This window comes from Musca autumnalis, unplaced genomic scaffold (genome assembly GCF_047663935.1).
Source record: "Musca autumnalis isolate F117 unplaced genomic scaffold, ASM4766393v1 scaffold_2, whole genome shotgun sequence".
NCBI classification, from domain to species: domain Eukaryota; kingdom Metazoa; phylum Arthropoda; class Insecta; order Diptera; family Muscidae; genus Musca; species Musca autumnalis.
The window spans coordinates 92,871,827-92,898,718 of NW_027411755.1; the positions used below are offsets into that span (position 1 = coordinate 92,871,827).

The following is a 26,892-nucleotide window of genomic DNA, read 5'->3' on the forward strand; positions in this document are numbered from 1 at the left end:
TGGCTAGGCCATATCATAAGAATGAGCGATGATGAACCCGCTAAAAAGGCGTATGAATACATGCCACATGGCGGTGCACGCAGAATCGGCAGGCCTAAGCTTCGATGGAGCATACAAGTGGATGAAGAAATGAAAAGGCGCGGTATTCCAAAAAGTCAAGCGAAAAACAGAGAGGAATGGAGATCTTTTCTTAGTTCGGTCTATGGAACAAACGTTCTGTAATGGGCCAACTAAGGCGGCCATCAGACCATCTGCTTTTTCACATGTATGTTGTCACTTTGGGTATACTAATATACAGAACAGCTGATGTCATACATGTGAAAAAGCAGATGGTCTGATGGCGGCCTAAGCAAGTAAGTATGTATTCTGTTTTTGGGGCCGTCCCGGTACATTCCCTGACAATTTTAGGAAAATTGATTTAGTAGTTTTTGCAGAAAAAATTTAAATTGAAATGAAAATGGAAAAAAGTGGGTGCGGTAAAATTGTCTTTCCATAAAACCCTAAGTTGGGTTATGACGACATTTGATTTTAATTCATAAAGATATTGGGTTTTTTAAATATGGCAAAAGGAAAGAAACCCACCCCTTCGAAATTCAAGAAAATATGCATCCTATTTTCACCGGAGGCCATCCTGTACATTCCCTGAAAATTTCAGAAAATTGTTTCAGTAGTTTTGTAGATGTAACACACTTAAAAAAGTGGGCGTGGTCAAGTCTTTGCGTCCTAAAAAAGTAGATATGGTCGGAGACACAACTACAATTGTCTCGTAAATTAATTTCCAAACCGATACATTCGTAATTATTTTAAATATGGCATTTTTAAAAAAATATGGTATAACGGAAGTACTATTTTCACGTATTACAAACATTGCCTTGATTCAGGTCGTTGTGAAGGTAATATATGTATAATATTAAAATAAAGTTGTGTAATTATGGTTATTTTATCACCATCGAGCCACACAGTGCAGTTGTTTCTATAAAACGCCCAACGATTTAGCCTAAACTTCATTTTTGTGAGGGGTACGTATACTTATTTGCGCCACTATATAGATAACAAATTAAACATTTCACCATAATAGGCAAACACTGCAATTGTGGAAAAATATAGGGTAAACTGCAGAGGATTGGTCACAGAATATGTATCAATTAAAATAGGTACTAGTACAACAAAATTTTTAACGTTCACCGTTTCCATATTAAATATTAATATTAAATATATTAATAATACTAAACATTGAAGCACTGGTAATGATTGAACCGTTAAATGAAATTTGTCATCAATTTTGAGAATGGATCAGAATGTTTATGAATTAAAGCTAATAATATTTTTTTTAGATTTTTTGAAAGTGACAAGTAGGAGTAACGCCTTAAGGATCTATTTGGGTTCTTGGTTTGTATCTGCGAAATGAAATCGCAGTTTTGGAAATTCGAATTAAACGGGAAATATGAAATTCAAAATGTGGCTCGCTATTGATGTGTTTGGAAATACGAAAAAAATGTTTACGAACATTAAGTAAATGAAATTAAATACATATACGAGGTCTGATAATTTATTAACCGTAATAACGTAAAAATTACAGTATTCATTTATTCATCATCTTGTTCCCTTCAAAGTAATTCCCCTCAAATATAATACACTTATGCCAGCGTTTTTCAATCTTCGAAAAACGCTTTTTGGTATAGCCAACAGCACCTGTTTCGATTTTTCTTTTATCTCTTCAAACACAGCAAAACGCTTGTCCAATCTCGACGTGGTTTCTTCTTTTAAATAGAGTTCTCAACAATTCTTTAGAACATTCTGAAACTCTAAAATGCTTACTTCATGTTGTTTCAGCGGTATTTTGCATCATATCTTTTACAACACGTATTTCAAACACAGTTCGCACCAACAGTTTATTCTCGCATTTCGGTTTTCACTACATTATTGACATTTTTATAAAATCGTAGTTGAAAAATGTACTAAAAACAACGGCATAGAGGCATTTTACAACAATGTTCTGAAGAGTTGTGTATTACATTCCAGGGAATATTTTTTCAAAAGAAAATATTCAGAAAAATTTAACGGTTTGAGAGATACGGTGCGAAATGTATAAAAATTGTGGAATTTTTGCATATATTTTGAAATTTGATGCAATAAGTGTAGTTTTTTGAGTCCGTTGTTTCTCCAAATATTTTATTCTTGTCCTTATTTACGAATTTGCTTCAGAGGTCAGAAGAAGATTTGCATTGGTTTCAGAGATATAGCCCCGAATTTCTTTAAAAACTCAATATTTAACCATGTTTAGATGGGGCCATAAAATCCTAGCTGGATCTGACACAACAAAGCCCAACTAGTGTTTCTTGTCGTTTGGGTCTGTACTTTCAAAAATCCTCAGTTCGAATTGTTTGCACAAGATCACCTTAAAAATGTTGCACAGTGTTATCTATTTGTACAATCACTACAGTGTAGGGATAGCAACAGACTGATTTCTTAAATTTTTAACTTAAAAGGGATTTTATGTTTTTTTTTTTCACAAAGGAGAGTCGAATATTATTGTTCAATCATTTCTTTTTCACTTCCAAAATCTTTTATCATTCCGCTTATCTCGCACGAGAAAATTAATAAATGTTAATATTAAGAAATATTCGCCCTAACAGGCAAAATTCTTCTTGAAAGCTGAGGAAATTTTAAAAAAGGAACAAACAAGGGTTGAAAAAACATGAATTTTGCAATGTTTTTGTTTAACCTTTTTGATTTTTTTATTAAAGTTCTGCCAAAAAAGTTCACTACGCAGTTCCAGTCGTCCACATCATTATTTTGTGTTTCTTAACATTGGAGGTGAGTATGATATTTCTAAATAATACCAATCATACGCACTGGTGTCCCAACCTTAAGGAATATAAAATATTTATAAAATAAATAAAAAATAATTAAAAAAATTAGGTTTCAGTGTTTTATTTATAAATGCACTTAAAACTAGAAAATAATTTGTCACTTAGCCTCAATAAGTATATTCGATTGAACTAAACGGACACCAAAGAAAGTTAAATAAAACCGTGTAAAAACAAAAGTTTAAAACACAACAACATCAACATCTCATCTATTAGTGTAGTTTTTTCCCATTTCCGAAAGCTTCCTTAGTTTCCATTTTCATAGTAATAAATATTTTTCTAATCAGCTTAGAGTCCAAGGAAAAACATCATTCTGTTTTTTAACAAATGTTCTGTTTGGCCAATTGTTAATTTGAGCCACTGTATGTACATAGGATGTACGTATGCGGAAATTCATATTGTCATACAAACGAATGTCACTTGTTTTTACATTTGCTCGAACTTTACGCTGTTCCCAGGGACTGCTCCGCAAAAAAAACATTTCCTTTTACATATGTATGTATGTACTTGCATACAAATGTATCAACTTTAAAACAAAATTTTAATCGGCAAATGCCTTAACTAGCAAAACTTTCTTATTGAAACAGAAGTTAGTAAAACATTTACCAACTATTTTTAACATTTACGGAATATTTGTAAATTTCGCCAAGATTAAAGCATAAACCGCTTTCAGTTACGGAACGTGTTTCTTTCGTCTTTAGAATATTTATGCAGCAATATTGCATTTTTCTTGGATCTGCTTTAGAAAGGCTGTCAAGCGAATGTGGTTTCACAAGTAAATAAAATCAACAAATGCAAATAAAACGCTTTTGTTTATTCGAATTTACCAGGAATCGGCTAAAAACAATCATCTAATGTGTAAATCGAATTGAATGTGCGTATAAATGTGTATGCATTCACATGCCTTTCGTTTTGTCTTTTTTTCTTTGAAAATTGTTTACATTTTACTGGTGCTAATACGTCCATCGGACCTGATGATCGGACGGACAGACAGACAGATATACATTTGCGAAGATACAAATTTGCCTACGACGATGTTAAGTGTTTGTCGTAACAGGCACCAACACATCACAGCAGCCATGTCGAAAATTTGAACTGATTGCCACCTATTCATGTTCAATGGTAACCTGTGCCCGTGCCCCTCGTAGTACGATCGCTGTTGCTATTGTCTGAATTTAGTATTGAGCCTATGGCGGCAGCTAGCATTGTCTAGTACTCGCATATGTATGTAGCTCTCGCATTACTCTAATTAACATTTAGTGCATACGACAGACGTCGTTTTACTATGGCAACGGTAGTCTAGTGGTTGCCGATCGACATCGGGCCGAGGCCCGCAGATAGGTAGTTAGTTGGGTAGGTCTTTTTGTTGTTGCTCAACATGTTGGATGGGCCGATCGGGTTGTTGCGATACATTTACTTCGGCTGCATCTGGTGCAAGGGCGAACCGTTGTCTGGTATTGTAGGCAGGCGAATTAACCGTCTCTAGTTCTCTTGCTGACCAAAAATACAGTTTGTCAATCAGAAGCGAACGGGTCCTCAGGTAGTTAGCGGGAACTAGACGAACAAAAAAAAAAACGCAAAATAAAAAAGACTTTAAACTTTCTATGAAAGAAATCCTGTTAAACAAAAAATAAAAGAACAAAGTGAAAAATAATAAACGCACTAAAGTGAAAGTTAAATTCAATTTAGTAACAAAGTTAAATTCAATTCAGTAACAATATTGAAAACTGTGAAGTTTGAATGGAAACAAATAGTCCTCGTTTGGGACAAAAGAATTCCACACTAAATTATAAAAGCTATTTGAATTTAATTGAAGCCAATTGAAGTAATCTTTTGTTTATTTTAGATAAAATTGTGTTAAAAAAGAATTCCACATAAATTCACACAATGGCTTACTCTTGGGATAACCGTGTCGATTTTGTTGTTCGGTATATGTACGGTAAGTTGAGCTACGCCTGCCGCACAGCACCACCCAATCAACGTCGTTTATGTGTCTCTCATATACAATGTTTTTGCCGGATAATTGAAAGGAATTTCAAATGAAATAAATAATTCGTTTTGCAATTAATTATTAGTTTGAAAGCGAACGAGTCCTAGATTTGTCAAGCAATGGCCAACTGCCACCGATTTCCTCCTGCCAGGAAGGAACCAATGTGAATGGAAAAGCATTAATTTCAATCAAATATTGTTCAACAAACGAACATTTCGAAAATTTCAATAACCACAAGATATGTGGATATTACGGAAGTGCTTGTGCATGTTCAAAATGCCTATGAAACATGGATTGGCGACAAAGCCAAGCAACGGCTACACCATCCAAGGCATTTTATTTATAGTGCATAGTGCTGCTTCAATACTAAGCTCTTCCCCCAAATGCTTAAATCGATTTGCTTTCAAATCAAGCTTATGAAATATGAGAATGTATTGCATGCTAATCCGATTGCTTCTAGAATGGAATGAATAGTTGCTGCAGTGGAAAGCATGTGAAACCACCCAAGTAAATTCCACTCTGATTATGAAGCTTATGATTATATATATTAAGAGAAAATAATTTGATTTTATTGTTTGCAATTTTATAATATAAGTAAATTAGATTTATCCTGGCATGGCCGATATGTTTTATTATTTTATTTAATAAAAGAAATTTAAATATTAGTGAACATTTGAAAAAAAGTGAAATTAACATAAATTTGTTCATATATTCTGCTTAAAGATAGAGTATTAAATCACAGCAGTTCAATAATAAATCCATAAGGGAAAGAACAAAATAAATCACGTCACTTATTGCCATTGGTTGTTTTAACACCACAAAAAAATTGTTGGAAAATTTGTAATGAAACTCGGAAATTTTCGCATATTTTTGTGGATTTTTTCTTATAGTTATCTTTCTTTTCATGCTTATAAAGTTTTATTTGGGATGAAAATACAAAATATATTTAATCGTAAATGTTACATCCATATAAATCCAGGGATTAGATAGGTATGTAGTAAGAGTATTTTCAGAAGCTAAAGCCAAGGGATGAAAAAATTATATATCTTTATTAGTCTCCAAAGTTTTCGACTTTAAATGAAGGCCGGATTTCAAGAAAAATATACGTTTTTTGAGGAAGAAGTTATTTATCAAAATGTCTCAAAAATATCATTTTCATTGAAAATTTCAAGTTTTCTCGCAAAAAAATTCTCGGCACTAAGTGGGTTAATGTTTCGGGTTATCCCCTGCAAACTTTGCTTTGAATAACAGTTTCAACAGTTCAGATGTGTATAAATAAACATAGCTGTCATGAATATCCCACTAAAGACAACTTATCCCACAATCCAAACCTAGTTAAAAAACATATAGGGAAGGCTAATAGGCGAGATATTGCAATTTTAGTTTTATTTTTAGTTTTAGGAAAAAGAGCTTAGGCTAATTGTATCTTTTAATTCTTAACGCTCTTTCTTACAAACTGATTGAGAATTGCCGCAACATCTGTAGTTAAAGAAGCATGTCAGCTGAAGCTGAAGAAAGAGAAAAACAAAAAAATGCCCTATGTACATCTGGACTTTCACAGATAGTGTTGCTACAGTGACGAAATGGTATACAATCCTGTTTAATGTTTGAATGTGTTTCCTCCTAAACCTTTATAATTAGATTATTACCCTGCAAGCATTTTCTATCGCACATTATTCGAAGCAGATAGAAACACTCGCCCGCGAGCTCTTTTTTGTTATTAATCTTTTAAATTTTATACCCTACACCATAATGTGGAAAGGGTATTATAAGTTTGTTTTTCAAAAATTCATGTAACACCGCAAAATATTCGTCGTAGACCCACAGTGTGGTATACCAAAACTCATATCTCGACGAGATAAAGCGATTTTGAGATGTTTGTCCGTCCTTCCGTCCATTAAAAATTGTAATCACGCTACAAGCCGCAATTATGGACCAATCTTCACGAAATTTTGTATGGAGGTCGGGTTCAGACCAGAATAGACCCCTGTAGTTTTTGGCGATGAGGGGGTGAAATGGACCAAAAACAAAATTGTTATCCGATTTTGTAGCGGATCTGTGGGTGGCAATGGTAGTCTGATCGGCGCAACATTTTATGTAAGGTTAGGGTTTACGACAGAGAAGTAGCTTGCAATTTAACGTGATGATCAGATAATATGTAGCGGGTTAAATGCACCAGTACTTTTGTGTGAAAATTGGTGAAGTTTTTAGTGAAATGACTATATGTTTAGAAGAGGAACGCTTGACCTTTCCATTGATGCTAATGATATTGATGTACGTGGTCAGGTAACTGAGTTATAGCCTAGTAAATATAGGCTAGAGGACGCAGTTATAGTTCAATGCTGACAAATGTTTGCACGAGGTAATAGTTTTGGTCAAGGATAGTGCCAATAATTGTTGATAATGATCGGATAGTATTTAGCGTGTAAAATTGACCATAACTTTTGTGGGAAAATACCCAAATTTAATTTCAGTAATTTAAATTCAGGGGGATATTCGGACAACTTACGAAAACTTAACTTGAAAACCAACTCTTGAACTCTCACTTGATGCAAATTACACTGTCCGACAGCCAAAATTACACATGAACCGGACTATATACGTCTTTCCACGTTTACTTTCCGCGCTTCATAATTTTGCAACCATGATAGAAAAGTATTAAAATCATGATAGAGGAATTCCGATTTAATTACGATGATGCACGGTGTAAGTAATTAAAGAACTATTTTTAGTTTAAATTGTCGTCTACATTAATTTTGTCATTTTAAAAATGGCATGTTATTTGACCGGGAAATCAAACCCGGGACATGAAGAGTGCAAAGCGAACAATGCGATTGCTTTTGGTAAATGGAGTGAGAAACTCACTTCCAAACGCTTGCAGGATATGGTAATATTTAGTTACAGTTCAAAATAAATAAAATATACATATGTATGTATGCATATCTCGCTGCATTCACTCCAACTACACATATGTACATTAGGGCTATAACCAAAAAAATACCACGCCAGTGCCATGTGCGGAATATTATCCTGATAACGAAAACGCGTGTTTTAGTTTGATTCGGTGAAAAAAGTTTCCGCACCGACTGCGATTACTAAGCCCTTTTGATATTTTTTCTATTTAAAATTTTAAATTTGCTTTGTTTGAATAAATATTTATAGAAAACAAATACAATTCTCACAGGAAAAGTCATAAAAACAGTCTGTAACTTTCGCGAATTTGTTGCAAATGACAACATATTCTCTTGTCCGATATGTAGAATAATTATAAAAATAAAATTCGCGGGTTTATAAATAGAAACTAAAAATTGCAATATTGTAAAGTTGAATTAAGTGCTCTGAAATATCGCGATTTGATAACAAATTGGCACAGAATCGTTTGATATTGATTTTAAATTAGATTAAAACTACCAATAAGTTGTTACGAAAAGCGAAAAGAGTATATGCCATTATAGCAAATAAAGTTAAGAAATGCATTATTGAACTTCAATGCATATGGTGCGGAAACTTTTTTCGCGATAGAGAAAAAATGACACCGTATTTCAAGTAGTTTTTCATGCTCTACACGCCTATGCGGTGGTATTTTTGATATTTGCAAAAAAGTTATAACCCAAATATACATTAGGGTTTCCCAACTTTAAGTAACACTCCTTCGTCGTGTTTTAAGTTACAACTAACGTCATTCCCACACAAATCCCCTAAGGGACCAGTGTGACTTCTTCCATATCATATTTGCTCAATGATATGGGGCCTACTTTTTACAACCGAGTCCGAACGGCTTGTCTTAGGAAATCACTTGTAGAGAAGTTTTTCATGGCTGGAATACTTAGGAAATGTCGCTAACATTACACCGAGGAAATTTGCCAACGCCGAAAGTTTTGATGTTCTGGTCGGGGATTGAACCGCAAACTTTCTGAGTGCAAGGCGGACTTGTTACCACTGCACCACGGTGGCTCGCAATTATTGGAGGCATTCGAAATTAATTTTTAATTTAAATTAATTTTTCTCTAGACGAATCTTAAAAAAAATTGTGAAAATCTAATCGAATTTTGAGACAGCTATATAGGGCCCAAAATACCCAAAATCGGGCAAATGTGTATATTGGATCTATATCAAAATCCGATCCGATTTTCGCATATGTTTCTATGATTTGTTTTTTAGCCACAACAATGAAATAATTACGGCCTTTAGATTATTTTCGTGAAAATGTACCTTTGGCCCCATACAAATTACTATGGAAACAAAGATCGCTCAGGTGGCACGGGTTGACTTTAACCGATCGCCATAAAATGTCATATATAAGGTTTTTGAAACAAATGGATAAAAATCAAGGGGTAGGTGTTCCAAAAAAATTTTTGGGTCGTCCTACTGTACATACACATATCTGATTGCATATGTGATGAAGAAGATAATTTTACAAAATATTTCACAACTTCGTATAATATTTTCAAACTCGGGGTCTATGAATACACATTCGGTCAAACTTAATGCCCAAACAACAACATCTGCTGAAAGGACAATTTTTAAGTGATTTGTTGCCTGCATCTTCATTTGACCATGCTATCGATAAAACAAATAGAGCAGGTGGAGTCACAACAATAGGTGCTATGTTGCGTTGGATTCCGTGGGATACTAGGGTGGTTTTAAAAAATAGATGTTGGATTTTTTTAAGACGCACATCCCCTAAAGTGTGTCGTTTTTTTAGATTTTGAGATTACCAAAGTTTGAGCGCAATCTGAATATGTTAACACGTGCCACCGGGTCTTATATATAGCTAATATTAAATTCGGAGCCGATTTTTATAATTTTATGTAGGATTAGTTTTTTAGCCACAACAAAGAAAAGGAAAAATTGTATCATCGATTGGACAATAGATGTGACAATTCGTGAAACTCGCCTTTAAACTCATAAAAATTACTACGGAAACTTCGAGGCACCAGTGGCACGTGTTAACATATTCTGATTATGCTCAAACTATGACAATCTTAAAATCTAACAAAACTAAACACTTTAAGGGGTTGTCGCCTAAAAAATTCGACGTAGATTTTTTTCATTAATTTAATTAATCGAGTTTTTTATGACCTAAGGAGATTACATTGAAAAATTGATATCTAGCGAAGTCCTACACACACACATCAACCACTATGCGACGATCGTTTCGTTAGCTGGTTAGGCTAACATCATCAGGCATATTAGATGTTGTTGTTGTGCTAGACAATTTTCGCCATTTGGAGCTCCTATTTATACATCCAAGATTGCAATTTTGCATTTGTGAAGTTCAAATTGAAACTTTTTATTTCCAAAGACGACTCATTTGTCCCCCTTCAATTCCAGAAATCAATTTTTTCAATGTTGCATTCATATTACAGTCGATGGCTTTTTTCCATCGTAGACTGTATATATGTCTTTCACATCGAAAGATTTTTTAAGTGGATTGTGGTTTAGAACGCTAAGACGTCAGCAACATTGTCTGTTAGTTGGCGACGACCCAGGTTCGAATCCCAGCCGGGCTCAGCTGAATGTTTTATTTTTAAGTTTTTGCCTTTTTAGGGGCGAAGGCCATTATTTGTGAGATTTAATTAATTTAATTAATCGAGCTTTTTATGACCTAAGGAGATTACAATGAAAAATTGATATCTAGTGAAGTCCTACACACACACATCAACCACTATGCGACGATCGTTTCGTTAGCTGGTTAGGCTAACATCATCAGGTATATTAGATTTTTTCTTTGATTTAAAACCACCTTAGTGGGACACCCTAAGGAACATATATACTTGGTCCCTATCTGCATTAAGCAAGTTTACTTGCGCCAAGTCTCAGTTTGTAGGAGAGACACGTAATGGGTATCGGCAATTTTTGAGTAATTTCCTTTTATATTTTTCGTAATTGACATCGTTTTCATTGTTTTGAAAATAAGACTTGCCGTAAGAGATTTGTTTGTCAAAATGCATGAGGCAATTTTAAAATTTAAATCGGGACTTTTAAAACAATTCTGTCGTATTATATACATTAAACCGGATTCCGGATCAATAACAATTATAAAATTTCCAAAAATATGTGTGATGCAGACCAATTTTCCAAAACTTATCTTTGTTCAATATCAATTTTTTGCCTCTGGCCATTTTCTTAAATGAAATTTATGTTTGAAATACCTCTGCTTTCAATGAAATGGTTAATTGCATAAAAATAAACATCTCAATATTTAAATGGCTACTTAGCAGCCTCAATCGAATCGGTTGTAATTCCATTCCAGTTCATATTGCAAATATGCAGTGTATTTCCATAGCATGGCATTTGATATCAATCCGTAAATGTTGTTTCGACTAGATACTCTCGTTTTAGTGTTATTTTAAAAATGACTTGACTATTTCACTCACATATCTATCGAATTGATGGTACATTTAATATGAAAATTATTGCCTCTGTGTATTTGGTGTATTAATATTTTTGAAAACTATCGGGCATTGTGTATAAATGTTCAACACATAATTTTTGCCCTCATCACTTTTGTATTAGAAGAGAAGTACATGCATACATACACATGTATGTATGTACGCGTGGTTTGAGAGGCGTTAAGGTTAAAGAGGTTTTTTTTACACAGCACCGACTTGATCCGTTTATATTGTTTATTCATTTATTGATTGAGGTCATATTTAATAGAGATTTAGCATTTAATGTAGACATGATGCAAAACCACCTCACAAACGGACCGGACCGATCATCCCGGGCAACAGAGTTGTAGCCAAATTCTATTGTTACAATACAATTGTATTCACTCACACGTCTAGAAAAACAAAAACACTTTGATTGAAAAATTACTAAGTATAAAATGTGATAGCCATACATATATTATCAATGTCAACGGAATTGTGGCAGCGTCTATGTACATATATTATATGCAGCAAGTACATCTTCTTGCACTAGCCATTGTAGAGAATGTAATCTTTACACGGTCATTTTGTATACTTTTTATGTGAAATGTAATGCCCTCTTTTAGATTTGTTTTCAAAGATCACAGCATACCAACCACAACATTTATTCGACAGCGGAATGAAGACAAATTACAACATTCTTTGGCCAAAGTCAGAGAATCTTTGCCAAAATCACCCATTTCTCATCTGGTTGCCTTCTTATTTATTTGTGGTCTGCCGTCTGGGCTATTTTGAGGCAGATTTCCCATAATTCAAGGCCCCCTTCAGTAATTGTGCAGACAAAGGTGCTGCAAGAACCTATTTTTAATATTAGACAAATCAAAACAAAACAAGCGAAGAAAAACAAGACAGAAAAAATACAAAAACATGATGTGGCACAAAAGAAAATGCATCCATCCATTCAAGTGTCCACTCCTTATGTCCGTCATTTTTATGGGCGAGCATAGCTAATAGCCGCACCACATCATATTCACGAGATAATTAATTGAATAATTTCTCAAAAAAACACAAGCTCTGAAAGAAAAAAACCCCTCCGTCTGTCAAAATTCGACAACATTTGTTGTTGTTGGCTGTGGTTGTCCCCTCAGAAGTATAGTGATGCATTTGTCTATTCTAAAATAAATTCGGTTCTGCTCCTCATCAAAGTGGTTGTGGTCTGATGGGTGGTTGCTGCAACGTGTATTCAGATTCTTAATACGCACATATATATGCATGTATGCACATATCTATCTATGTATGTGTGTCATTATCTGTGTATTAAATGGTTCGGGAATTGTATGTTCCATTTATTAAGTCTTCGTTTACAAGTGTCTTCGACAAACGAATATCAAACACATAAATAAATTATCGAAATATCAAATTTACCGAAAAATCTAAAATTTTAACAGTAAAACATAATCATAGGTATTCGGATTAATCTGAAACATATTCCAATAAAACTTTGGTTTTAAGACTGGCGTAAATAGTTTATATTTATTCTACATTTAGCTACCAACCAAAGGACATCAAAACAATATTTGGTTGTAGAAGAATTATTTCTTTGGTTAAAGTGTTATGTGGTTTGGGTTAGGTTAGGTTAGGGTTACACGTCCCCTAACCTAACCCAAACCACAGGAACTACATTATGTAAAAAGTCAAAACTATCCTAGAACGTGCCATAAATCGGACATTTTTGAAGTTATGTGGTGGAGGTGCCCGATCGAGTGGTCCGATGTAGTTCATCTTCAAACTTGACGTACGTTTGGATAAAATATGGGGATGCGTAAAGTTTGGAACATATCAACAGACAGATGGACGGACATAGCTTCATCGGATTTTGGAAAACGAGTCAAAAAACTGTTCCATAATTGTTTATTTTAAAAATGTAATGTCTATAATTTAGGAAAAACTTGTTTTCAAGTTAAATTTTGGATGCTGCAAAGGTGAATAAAGAATTAATTTATGGAATTTTGTATACACATATTTTTAAAATGATGATAATTTGCCATGCTGAAAAACTTTAAAATACAGTTTGTAGCATTTATTGTTTTTAGAACTTAGGGATATGAACAGGGTTCTTTCTGGAATGCATTAATTGCTAATTAAACAAAACTGAACATCTATACTGGAATTGTGATTTTTTTGTTTTGGTTACCGACAAAGTCGCTAAAATAGTGACGCAAAATTATGAATAACTGTGCATTCTGTTCTGTTTTGACATATTTTTTAGAATTTTAATTGCCTGGCATGTGAGCAATTAATGCTTAATTAGCTCTTTTGTTAGTTTTACTATAAAAAAAAACTATTATAAAGGGGTTAATATGTAACACGAAATGTATTACGAATGTTTTCGACATAATTTTGCATCAAGTGGTTTAATAGTATAAAATTTCCATTTGCCATAAGACTCGTTCCCATTTGTATTGTATGTTTATTTTAAGGCATGAATAATTGTTATAATCCCGCAAATTGCTTACCTTCCCCAGATATCGACAACAATGGCGTGCTCGACGAAAACGATTTCCAATGCATGGCCGTGAGAGCCTGTGTAGTGGAAGGCAAAGGCGACTGCAGCGCCAATCGTTTGGCCGAGTACAAGAAACTGATGAAGAACTTGTGGGTTGAAATTTCCGAAATTGCCGACGACGACAAGGTAACCAAAAAAATGTGTTTGAATGCTTCCCTTAATATTTTGTTTTGCAATTTGGAACAAAAAAAGAAATGAAACGAATCGAAATAAACAAGAACTACAAATTTATCTCACTATATTATATTCTCTCCCATTCTCCTCCAAAAACCTTATTCACATCTAATATAGGACGGAAAAATTTCCAATAAGGAATTCAAAGATGCCGTACGCAAGACCTGCGTTGGAAAGAAATACACCGAATTTCCTCAGGTAGGTCGTTAATAGATATTACCGTCCAAGTTATTAAATATCGATGGATAATAATTTGTGTCATTGATATACAATTTGTTTGCTTTGTTTTTTAACTTTTATCTTTTCCAGGCCATGAAAGCATTTATTGAATCCAATTTCAAAATTCTTGACATCAACAGTGATGGCATTGTTGGTATTGAGGAATACCGCTACAATTGCATTACAAGAATGGCTATCGACGATGTTGCGCCAATTGACAAAGCTTTTGAATCCCTCTTAAACGTAAGCAAAATAGGGCAAGGGTTTTGTATAACTAACAACCAAACCAAAAAAAGGGGGACAATAACTATTTCAGTGTAAAATTCTAGAAAGAAAAGAAAGACAATAACGAACAAATGATAGTTATCATTTGTCTTCTTGTTTTACAAATACTAAACTTTAAATCCCATATACTGGGTATTGTAGTGTACAAGCAAAATAATAGACATTTATATTTAATACAAATCTTAACCACTGTCCGTTACTAAAACGCTAAGCTGAGATCACCTCTCAGTTCTAAATAATCCATTAATTACCTGTTTTCATTATATGATGCTATAAAATAAAATATACTTTCAATGTGAATTAGCATAAAAAATGGGGAAATTATGAGCACATTTTCAACATAACCACAAATGAGCATTTGAGTGTTCCATATCTGTCCCAGCAAAAATATATTGCTAAAACTAACTTATCGAATACCAATCAACAAAAAGCCTGTATTCATAAAAATATTCAAAATTGTAGTTTGCTTATAGTCCGTTAGATTTGCGAAATCCACTGGAATTTCAATTCCATAGCGTATGCGTCGAATCAAATCCACTCGACTTATAACGAGCATTTATTTGACGTATTGGATTTAAAGCTAACAAAAGTGTTTAAAAATTATATTTAAGGGGCTCATAGTTCCGTACAAATTTCCTTAAAATTGTTATGATCTTTAGCTACTGCTTGTGGGTTCCAGTCTAAGGAATGTCTAGCTATGTTGTCTGAGCATTTCGGCAGAGTGTGTCCAACACATCTCCATTTTTTGCTAGCCACTGCTTTCTCAATTTGGATATGATAACATATTCTGTGTAATTCGAAATTTGAGATCCAGTTGTCAGGCCACCAAATGTGTAAAATATGCCTTAAGCAATGCGTAATAAAGAATTTGAATTTATTTGAACCTCTGGTGGATACCAGCCAGGTTTCACATTCGTAAAAATGTACAGTTTTAAGTTCGAGTTGAATATACGAATTTTGTCGCATTTGATAACTGGCGGGAACGCCATATTTTCCTTAGTTTAGAAAAGGCATCTTTAGTTTTAGCAGGTTTGGCTTCCAGGTATGTGAAGCTGTTTACATCGTTGTTGTTGTAGCAGCTTTTACAAGCATATGTATGTCTTCATTTCATTGATTCGGCTCTGACTCCAACTCCAAGCATTAGCCCAAAGTGGAGTGAAGTTAGGTGAGTTGGGTTGGCTGGGCAGTTAAAAAGGTGCAGCGTAGTATGCGGACCGGTGCCGCATTCTGGCCAGATGTCTTGCGTGCCATCAATCTTGGTCTAGTAAGAATTGAGGCTGCTATACCAACCAGATCGTAGTTGCGCCATCACGACTCTCGTTTGTCTTGGCAGCTGTTGTTCTTCCGCTGCAACGGATGGTGGATGTCTTCGAGTACAACATTCACACTATAAGCTCCTAAAGCCACAGCCACTGCATCAGTGTGAATATATCTCAAAACTGTCTGATAGGATTGTTGATCTTGGGGTACTCTTTTGTATCTCTGTACCTCCCTCTCCAGATCACAAAAATCCTTCCTGACGTCTGAGCGGCCGGGGCCTGTCCATTAGGAGGTGATTTGGATGGTCTTGCCTATAACACCCAAGCAAATATTGCATCAACAATATCCTGTTGTGCCAACGCACAGGCAGGATCTAGGACTACATGAGTGGTCCACTGAAGACATGGGGGGTCTTTTGCTGTTCTCAGGGCTGCATTCTGGCAGATTTGCAAGTTATCCCATTGCGTATCACTTACATTGGCAAACCACGCTGGCGCCGTATAGCTTACCAAAGACCGACCTATCTCGTTGAATGTGGTTAACAAGGTTTCTTTATCCGCTTCCCAAGTGCTGCCGGCTAGGGACTTAAGGACCTGTTTCTCCTGTTTCTCATCTTATCGCGGATAGCTTCAGCATGCGAGAACGACTTATACATGCTATCGAATATGACCCCCAGGACTTTGGAGTAATTTGTGGTGAACAGTGTAGCTGTTAACTTAGTGGTGGATATTTTCATATTCCTCGCGTGAAAGAACTCAGCAAGATCAATGAGATAGGCGTGTAGCCTGTCACAAATGCTATCAACGGTGGGACCTGGCGCTATGAGCGTACAATCACCCGCGTACGTAATTAACTCAATGCCGTCGGGAGGGCGTGGAATTGCAGAAAGGTAGAGGTTTAACAGTTCCGGAGATATCATCCCTCCTTGGGAAATTCCCTGCTTCACTCTACGGTGTTTGGACTTCTTGTTTCTGAATTCCACGTATGACTGGAAACCACACAAATAGTTGGTGACACAGTGTTTAAGACAAGACCAGAGGGTAGTATTCTCGATATCCTCGAACAGCCTAGCATGGCTGACCGTTTCAGCAGCGGGACCACATTGCCCATCTTCCAGACTTCGGGAACTATTAGGGTTTACATCGTCGATTGTCTTGCCGTCAAGAAGGAAGTTGGCAGGGTTCACATCATTAATTGACTCGATTTAGTCTCTTTAACGTTAATCCGTAGTTGATATTTCTCTACGTTGGTTTGCAAGCCATTTCGTTGCTTTGTATGTGGCTTTGGGGGGAGGATATCTGTTTACTGGGCGTCTACACTCGAACGGAAAAGGTCAAGAGGGTATAATATGCATCCCTGTCAAACACCGGTTAAATTATTTATTGGTTCCGATAATGTGTCTGTTTCCCATATTTTTTTAGTGATTTAAACGGTCAAAAACTTTTTTGAAGTCCACAGAGACCAGATGTAAAGCGTATTTGAATTCGTTCATTTGTTAAATAGTTACTCTCCAGTGGTTGCATAATTTGTTGGTACTTTTATAAGTATTCCTTGCATTCACTCCCTCGGGAATTTTTCTGGTTGCCATACCCAGCAACGTAATGTAAAAAAGTAAAACTACTTACTTCATTCCTTACTAAGTAATGAATACGGTGGCACCGATTACAAATCCTAGGGTTGTGTGTTCAATGCTCACTGTCGGCATGCAATTTTTTTGTTAAAACAACCCTTAATGTTCGTACGCTTGGTACAGTGTATAGTGGGTTCGGCTACAAATCAGAAGTTCACATTATCAAATCCAGAGGAGAGCAAAATAAAAGAGAAATGTGAAGTTTGATAAAATTAAAAACAAATTCCACGTCAACTGTTCTAAAAATAGAGCATATGTTTTTTTAGCTTGTTTTTCACCTCCTAGTTGCCATAGAATAACTAGTTAATCTAGTGGTTATGGAATAACTAGCTATTTAATACGACATGCCCTTGTTAAAAAAATGGGTTAGTACTACTACAAATAAGTACTATAAAAACCCATTATTTTATTTTTATGCTGGGGGCGAAGAATCTGAGTTCTTCTGTAGGAGTCTGCTTTAAACATTTCGGGTACGATACCATTTGCTCCTGCCACTTTGCCTGGTTTGCTCTTACGGAAAGCAAATTCAATTTCATTAATGCTGGGGATTTGGATATTAATGCGTGTTATTTTAAGGAAATTAAGTGAGCTAACGTCGAGATAAGCTGCTAAAAAGCTGCATAGCATTAAACTGTTGACACGTTTCGCACCTTACTTTGAAATCTAGCGGTACTTATACGGGTTTCTCGCCACCGGGCGGCTTTTCTCTTCGCATTCCGGAAAATATAAGAAATTTACCACTTGCCTCAGATATACCCAGAATAATAAGACGTAGGCGATTGAGTTCTCTTTGCATTATCAGTTCTCGCACGGCATTAACGTTTTATATGTACATATATGCTTGAAACTTATGAGAAGCGATATTCTCGTCTAGAACTAAGTTGATTAAAATAGTAGTAACTAAAATATGAACATTGTTACATTTTATCAGTTAACTTTTAAATTCAGGGTTGCATCTTAGAAGTTAAGAACTTACAACTAAAGCTATGTTCACATTAAGGGTTGATTACATTTTATATTTAAATTCACGTTTACATTTGAATTCAGGGATTTATTTGGCTTAACATAATAAATAAAATATTTACAAAAAATATACAATGGACCGTTTCATACTCGTTTTTAAACGGCTGTGTTGGATATTTTCTGTTGTATAAGAACTATTTTCTATTCTACATTACATTGCAAGTACTAATGAATTATGTAGCATCATTTTATTATCAATTATAAACCTAATATAAGGGGGACAAAGTGTACAACTAATCCTTTAAAAAAAACATAGTAGTTATTAACTATTAATAACATTACTAATTATTCGTGTAACTTAACAAAAGATCCCGCTACAATGCTGCAGAAGTAAAGACCACGGAGTTATGTAATCAGAATTGTTGGAATTGGAACAATTTAGCTCTGTTGTATATTGTGATCAGAAGGTTTTTGAAATTTCGAAATAATCTGCGTATTAATGAAATAACAAGAAACGGCAATCAATATTAAAGAAATTTATTAAATGGCACAGTTAAAGTTGAAATGTAAATTCTTAAAATATTTAGTATTTTTGCTAAAATATTTATTTATACAAAAATATTGTATTTTCATTAAATCCTCGATACGTTGGAATAATATGTATTCTAACGCCATATATGAGCTTTGGTTTTTTTCACGAATAGAATAGAACCATTTTAATTTTATTTTCTTACATTGATTGGATATTTCAATAATACATTGAAATTTAAGAACGGCGATCCTCAGCAGACTGAATAGAAATTTGCAAAATTGCTTTTCGATCACAATGTACAACATAATATAGTTGCATTTGTATGCTGCTTCATGCTACGATCCATCCTGAGGACAGGACAGATAACATACTCACATACAATGGAATCGGAGCAAACTGTGGATCTATCATAAATGTAGTAACTAACAACGTCATGATGTGAAGTATCATCTAACGGAAACTAATTTTATTGAAACAATTGTGGATTATTTCGTTTAAATAGATTTTATTTTTCTTTACATTTTTATAGGACAATGACAAGAAAGTTGGCGGTCTTAATTTGGACCGTTACCAGGAACTGTACGCCGAATTCTTGGGCAACACTGCCGACAACCATCCAGCTGTCTATCTCTTTGGCCCTCTCTAAACAGCCATTGTTCGCTTTTAGTCAGCGACCCATATTGGAGAACCAAAGAGCAAAATTAAAATCAACCAAGTAATAATTTTTTTAGAAATATGTAAATGTCTTCGCTGTTGTTTGAATTATAACAACATTATGTAATGCCCCAAATAAGTTTTTAATTATTTGATATATACAACTACAACTATTTTTAATGAGTTACTTTTACAAAACAAAATACACAACATATTTATTTTTATTATTTTAATTTTACATTTATTTATTTTTTAACAAAAACACTTGAAAAAAAAGAAACAAAAAAATGGTATCGGAATGTATCTAATGTGTAAAATCAACAACAACTACACCACCACCTAAAACAACAACAACACAAAACAATCATCTTCATCTCTGTTGTAGAATCGTCTGAAAGAAAGATAATCAAAACAAAATATAATAATAAAAACCAAAAGAAGCCTAGTTTGTTAACGAAAACATTAACACAACAAAAAGAGAAAGAATATTAACGAAAAACACCAACAAAAATCTGCTCTCCCACAATAATAAAATTGTTTTTTTTTTTTAAATCAAAAGTCTCTCTCAAACTCTCTTTTATTTGTAACACTCTTTGTGACAAAGAATAAACATTAAATGTTTTTCAAAAAACTATTTGTAACACCACGAAAGAAAAAAAAACAATTCTATTTAAAAGAAAACTTAAATTTTAATATTGTTAATATTTATTTAATTTTATCGTTATTTTATATTGTAATGGAAAATATTCTATATAAATAATTACTTAATAAATTGTTGCAATTTTCATTTGTTCCGTTTGATTTCATACGAAAAAACAAAAAAAAACAATAAAAACAAAAAGTGTTAATTGTTAAATTTTATTCAACAAGTGTTAATGTTTCTTTTTTGTAATTTTATTCACAACAACTATATATTTATATTTATACGAAATACAATACCTACACTATATATACTTACGAATATATATACATATATTTTTAAACATATACATATCTATTTATTCTTAAAATAAAAATACACTTTACTAAATGTTTGTATCAGTAACGGTAATGAATAATAAAAAACCAACTTGAAAACAGCCAAAGGCTTAGATTGTTGTTTTATTTACAAATGTTTTTTTTTAGTTAGGATTGACCTTTTCCAAGCAAAATAAATGGGTTAAAAATTTGTTTAAAAAGTATGGGAACGAAAAATTGCCAAAGCAGAAATGTAAAATTAACGAATCAAATTCCCACAAACATGCCATTTCTTTCTTATGAGTTATTTTCCTTTCCTGGAACAACGGCAACACGAAGTCGCAATCGTCGTGATCCCGAACATTTGCAAGTGCCCGAGCACTCGGTAACCGAACACAGCATGAACATTGGGTCACCAAACAACGAATCATCGTGTTCGCGATCATCTTCACATCAGTAGATTATAAACTAGTTTTATATCAATAAATATCTAACCCCCAGAAAACGGGGTTAACTCCCTTTTCATTCCGAAAGGTTTAGTGGGTCCTTATGTTGACCCTGGATGCGACTGAACGCATCCCAGCCCAACGACAAACCAGGTAACAAATGACGCTTGTTCATGGACCTGAATCCAACTCGCATTACGGCAAAATCGAAACCACCACCACTGAGGAGGAATCAAGTAACAAATGAGATAAGAAATTAAAGCCGGGTGTTTTTGAGGTGAATCTACTTGATTAAAAAGGGACAGCTTATAGAGCAATGCCAGGTGGCAGCAATACAAACAGAAGGCTATACCATCGAATACTTAAGGAGGCAACACGCAGACTTTGTGCGAAAGAAACGGCAGAGCAGTTCAACAGAAAATTTACTTCGTGACTTGGAGAACGAGGTGAAAGCTGAGGAAAAAACAGTAATTACTCAAGTCAATTTTACCGATGTAGACGCAAATAAAGCGCACATCGATACGAGGGTAACAATTAATTAATAGACATCGGATTTTGCATATATGCATATTTTTATACCGTTTGTAACTACTCGAAATAATCATTGTAGACCCCACAAACTATATATATTCATGATTAGCGTGCAATTCTACATCGATATAGCCATGTCCGTTCGTCTGTGGAAATCACTCTAGCGTCCAAACGGATTGAAGTAGGTGGATAAAAGTTTTGTAGAATCTATTATATGTACGTAGGACTTTTGGTATTGAATTGGGCTATGTACATTAGGGTTATGACTTTTTTACAACCTCATATCCCTGTATCATAGCGTGATGAGTTTTGCCATAAGATTACATAAAATCATAATTATAAGGTGATTCGGTGAAAAAACCTTACGCACAAAATGACTTTAAAATTTGAATTTATCAAAATTATGGACAATTTTTTGAAGTCACTGTAAGCAAATATACAATTGAAAATAAACTATAGAGTCACATGAGATAATTAAACTGACATAACATTTATTTCTCACTAATTTTCTTCAATTCTGAGAATCGTAAAAATGTCGTAAACGCTTTTATTTAAAGATATAATTTTTTAACAAAAAACAAAAAATTTTAAATTTTTTTCAAAGTGGTTTGTGCATGACCATTTTCAATATTTGAATGAAATAAACATTATTATAGTTATTAGTAGGCTTATATTTATTCATTCGTGAAACAAAAAATAATTTTTGAAAAATTTTTTTTTCATTTCATAATTTTTTTCAAAAAATTATATTTTTAAAATCCATTTGTGCGTGAACTTTTTTTATATTTCAATGGAATAAACGATAGCGTAGTGATTATTAGGCAAAAGTTCATTCATCCCTGCTACAGGAAATCATTTTTGAGAAAAAATGTCAAAAAGTCATAACCCTAATGTACATAGGTCCACGTTTTCGTTTTAAGGAATTTTTAAGATATTTGTCCCATTTTACCACCGAATTGGTTGTAATTTGGTATTTTGTGTCTTCAGAGGCTAAAAAATACCAAATTTGGTCTTCGTTGGGGGTATAAAACTTTCCCCCAGGTATAGGTCCACGCCTTCATATAGCCCCCATAGAACGGTTCCTCCCGATTTTCGGTATTTTGAAGATTGTGGCATCAATATTCCTCAGAAATGCCTGATATTTGGTATTTTGTCTCCGTTGGGTTATAAAACTTTCCCCCAGAAACTTGTTTCTACAGGTCCATGGCTTAGTATAGCCCCATAGAACAGTAATTCCCTATTTTCGGTATTTTGAAGGTTGTGGCCTCCACCGAAATGGCTGAAATTTTGTATTTAGTATTCGTTGGGGTTATACAACTTTCCATATAGTCCACATAAAACGATACCTCCTGATTTTCGGTATTTCGAAAGTTGTGACCTCAACATCCCACCGAAATGACTGAAGTGTGGTAGTAAGTCTTCGTTAAGGGTATACAACTTTCCACCTGAAATTTGTCGGTATAGGTCCACGCCCTCATATAGTCCCATAGGACGATATCTCACAATTTTCGGTATTTTTGAAGTTTTTAGCTATATTATCCTACCAAAATGGCTGAAATTTGATATTTACTCTTCCTTTGGGATGCAAAACTTTCTCCCAGAAATTTATCGGTATCGGTCCCCGTTTTCATGCACACCCATGGAAAGGTACATCCCAATTTTCGCTATTTTGAAGGGTTTAGCCTCATTATAATACCGAAATGGCTAAAATTTGGTACATAGTCTTCGTTGAGGGTATACAACTTTCCACCTAAAATTGGTCGGTATAGGTCAACGTCTTCATATAGCTCCCATAGAACGGTACCGCCCGATTATCGGTATTTTGAAGGTTTTAGCCTCATTATTCCATCGAAGTAGCTAAAATTTGGTATTTACAGCCAGTTTCTGTATGTCGAAAGAAGAATGTGTGCGAATGTAACACGCCCGAACATTAGCTTTTAAAATAATTTTACCTTTGCTTTAGCTTCAAAACAAAAAACAAATTTGAAAAACACACAAGAGTTTGGACGTGTTTCTTTCGCACACATTCTTCTTTCGACATACAGAAACAGGCTGTTAGTCTTTTTCTGGGCTACAAAAATTTCCCTCAGAAATTTGTCGGTATACGTCCATGTTTTGATGTACCCCCATAGAACGGTATATCCGAATTTTCGGTATATTGAAGGTTTTAGCCTCATTATAACACCGAAATGGCTGCAAGTTGGTACATAGTCTTCGTTGAGGATATAAAACTTTCCACTTGACATTTTTCGGTATAGGTCCATGTCTTCATATAGCCCCCATAGAACGGTACCTCCCGATTTTCGGTATTTTAAAAGTTGCTGCTCAATATCCCATCGAAATTACTGACATTTGGTAGTTAGTCTTCGTTCTCCACCGAAATAGCTGATATTTGATATTAAGTTTTTGATAGGGGTATGAAACATTCCACCCGAAATGTGCCGGCATAGGTCGACGTCAATGGCTCAATATACCACCGATATGACTGAAATTTAGTATTTAAACTGCCATGAGTATATAAAATATTGCAGAAGAGAATTATCAGTATAAGCCATTTTCTTCAAATAACCCCCATAGAAGCGGACTTCCCGATTTTCGGTATTTTGAAGGTTGTGTCATCAATTTCCCATTGAAACGGATGATATTTAATAGTCCGTTGGTGGTATAAAACTTTCCACCTGAAAATTTCCGGTATTGTTCCATGTTTTTATATAGCCTCCATAGAAAGGTACCTCCCAATTTTCGGTATTTTGAACGTTTTAGCCAAATTATTCAACGGGAATAACTCAAATTTGGTATTTAGTCTTCGCTGGAGTTACGAAACTTTCCTCCAGAAATTTATCGGTACAGGTCAACGTTTTATACAGCCTACATAGATCGGTGCTCCTGATGTTGTTAATTATCCAAATCCAGAATATCCAGTTTTAGGTCTAGTCGGTTTTGCTTCTGTAATAAAACGAAATTAAACTAATTGTTCCTATTAACTTTAATATAGTTCGTGGTGGAGGGTATAAAAAGTTCGGCCCGGCCGAAATTACGGCTTTTCTTACTTGTTTAATAATAAAGATACGAAGATTCTGATTGGACCAAAATTTGTTTCAAAGGAAACTGAATTCAATTAGTTTGAATTGTATTTTTTTATTATTTTGAATTTTATTTTTTGCATATGCACAAAATATGCAAAAAATTCAAAACTATGCAGAATATGAAAACAGTGTTTGGTCGAAAATCGTCGTAAAAGTCGTAAAAATTATTAATTAAAGTTGGAAAATCTTCAAAGTGACTAAAGAAAATATTTATATTTTGGACTTGAATTATTAATAATAGTATATAGAACATATTTGCAAATATATGTTTTTTTATTTATTTTTTTTTATTTGCAATTTATTTACAAGAAGCATTCAGCAAATTTAATAATTACTACAATATAACAGAATTGTTAACCCCAGTGGATTTAACAATAAATACATATTACAATTTTAATTTCAGATTACATATTTTATGAAACTCATTAAATAAATGGGAGGTCTAAAACATGTCTTCGTTTTAGTCTTCTAATTTCATCGGTGTCATCTAGTAGATTAATTGCTAAGATATTCGAATGGTTACTTAATCTGTTAAGATACGTAGTACTAATTTTTTTAATTTCATCTGTAATTTTATTTATGTTTAAATCTTTATGAATCGCGTTGTTATTAAGAAACCAAGGAGCACCCGTAATCAATCTAAGCGTCTTTGATTGCTATCGTTGAAGTATCTGCTCTTGCTGGCTGTTCCCCATAGTTGTACTCCGTATGTCCAAATAGGCTTAAGAATGGTCTTATGCAGTAGTAATTTGTTATTCAGGTTGAGTTTTGACTTTGGACCAATAAGCCAGAACATTCTTTTAGTCTTCAGGTCTAGTTGCTGTCTCTTATATGTTATATGATTTTTCCAGTTAAGTTTTCTATCAAGATGCAAACCGAGATATTTAACACAATCCGCAGAAGGAATTGTAAGTCCATTCAATTTTGGAGAAGGACAGTTTCCTTTCCTTAAGTAAAATGTAACATGCACAGATTTTTCAGTATTGACTCCAATATTACAGTTATTAAACCATTCCTCGATATCATTCAGATGTGTTTGGAGTAAGTCAGTAGCTGAAGAAGGATCATCGTTAATAGCAAGAACGGCAGTATCATCTGCATAAGTAGCAATCATAGTCTCATTTCTTACGGGCATATCTGCTTTATAAAGCGTATATAAAACAGGGCCTAAAACAATACCTTGTGGCACACCAGCTTTAATGACGCCAAAATTAGATTCTTTATCAATGATGTGTACATAAAATGTTCTTCCATTCTGATATGAATTAAAAAATAAATAAAAAGGAGCCGGTAATAAAATTTTTAGTTTATATAACAAGCCTTGATGCCAAACCCTATCAAATGCCTGCTTGACATCCAGAAAGGCAGCAGAACAGAACTGCTTACATTCCAAACAATCTCTTATATCCTTCACCAGTCTTTGACACTGCCCAGGTGTCCCGTGATTTTCTCTGAATCCAAACTGATGATCTGGCATAACATTTATATTATTTAAAATAGGAAAAAGTCGCTTTCGAAAGAATTTTTCAAACAGTTTAGAAAATATGGACAATAAACTTATAGGCCTATACGATGATAACAGGTTTTCAGTTTTTCCAGGTTTTGGTATCATAATTATTTTAGCACATTTCCATTGCACTGGAAAATGGGACAGCCTCATAATAGAATTATAAATTGTTGTTAGGAACACCATACCCTTCTTTAGAAGCAATCTTGTGATCAACTAAGCCTGACCCTGGTGTTTTTTTTTCTTTAGATTTTTAATTTCCTTATAAACTTCACTAAACGTAAAATGTTTAATAGGGCGACTCATTTGGCATGGAACATCCAAAAAATCGGAAATTAATTTATTTTGTTGGGGACTACATAAATCAAGTGGTCTTTAAACGCCTCAGCTTTATCCTTGTTTGATCTACACCAATTTCCATTTGAATGTTTTATAGGCACATTTCTCTTTTGAGGTCTCTTAAGATATTTTGTTGCTCTCCATAAACTGTAACGAGCACATCTGGGCTTAAATTAGTTAAGAAGCTTCCAATTGATTGGTTTTTGTAGTCACTTAGAAGGGTTTTAAGCCGATTTGAAGCTCTGTTTAAATTTGTTTTGTCCATTGGGTGTTTCGAATTTTGCCAAATTCTGCGCAATCGTCTCTTTTCTCTTATCATTGATCTATTTCAGCCGTAACATAAAAGTTTGTGGAATTTAAATCAATTTTGTCGGGAGTGTATAGATTTGTAGCGTTGGGTATGACTTGTGTTAAAAGTTCTACAGCATTTTCCAATTCCTCTCCGGATTTAATCGGGATATTTAAATTTAGGTGTTGTTCAATGTGATGTTGTACCATAGGTATTGTTG

At 34.2% G+C, this 26,892-nt stretch overlaps 1 protein-coding gene across 2 annotated transcripts; it reads left to right on the forward strand.

Moving 5' to 3' along the window:
• Positions 1–4,140: 4,140 nt before the first annotated feature.
• On the forward strand, positions 4,141–20,602 carry Scp1 (Sarcoplasmic calcium-binding protein 1). Of its 2 annotated transcripts, none has more exons than XM_073968421.1 (6): positions 4,141–4,410; positions 4,717–4,809; positions 13,760–13,926; positions 14,092–14,172; positions 14,284–14,436; positions 19,393–20,602. In XM_073968421.1, the coding sequence occupies exons 2-6, from the start codon at positions 4,758–4,760 to the stop codon at positions 19,507–19,509; spliced, it is 570 nt and encodes a 189-aa protein (XP_073824522.1). In that variant the 5' UTR covers positions 4,141–4,410; positions 4,717–4,757; the 3' UTR covers positions 19,510–20,602. The 2 variants fall into 2 exon arrangements, with proteins under 2 accessions (XP_073824522.1, XP_073824523.1); XM_073968422.1 differs by having other exon boundaries at positions 4,379–4,566.
• Positions 20,603–26,892: the final 6,290 nt, after the last annotated feature.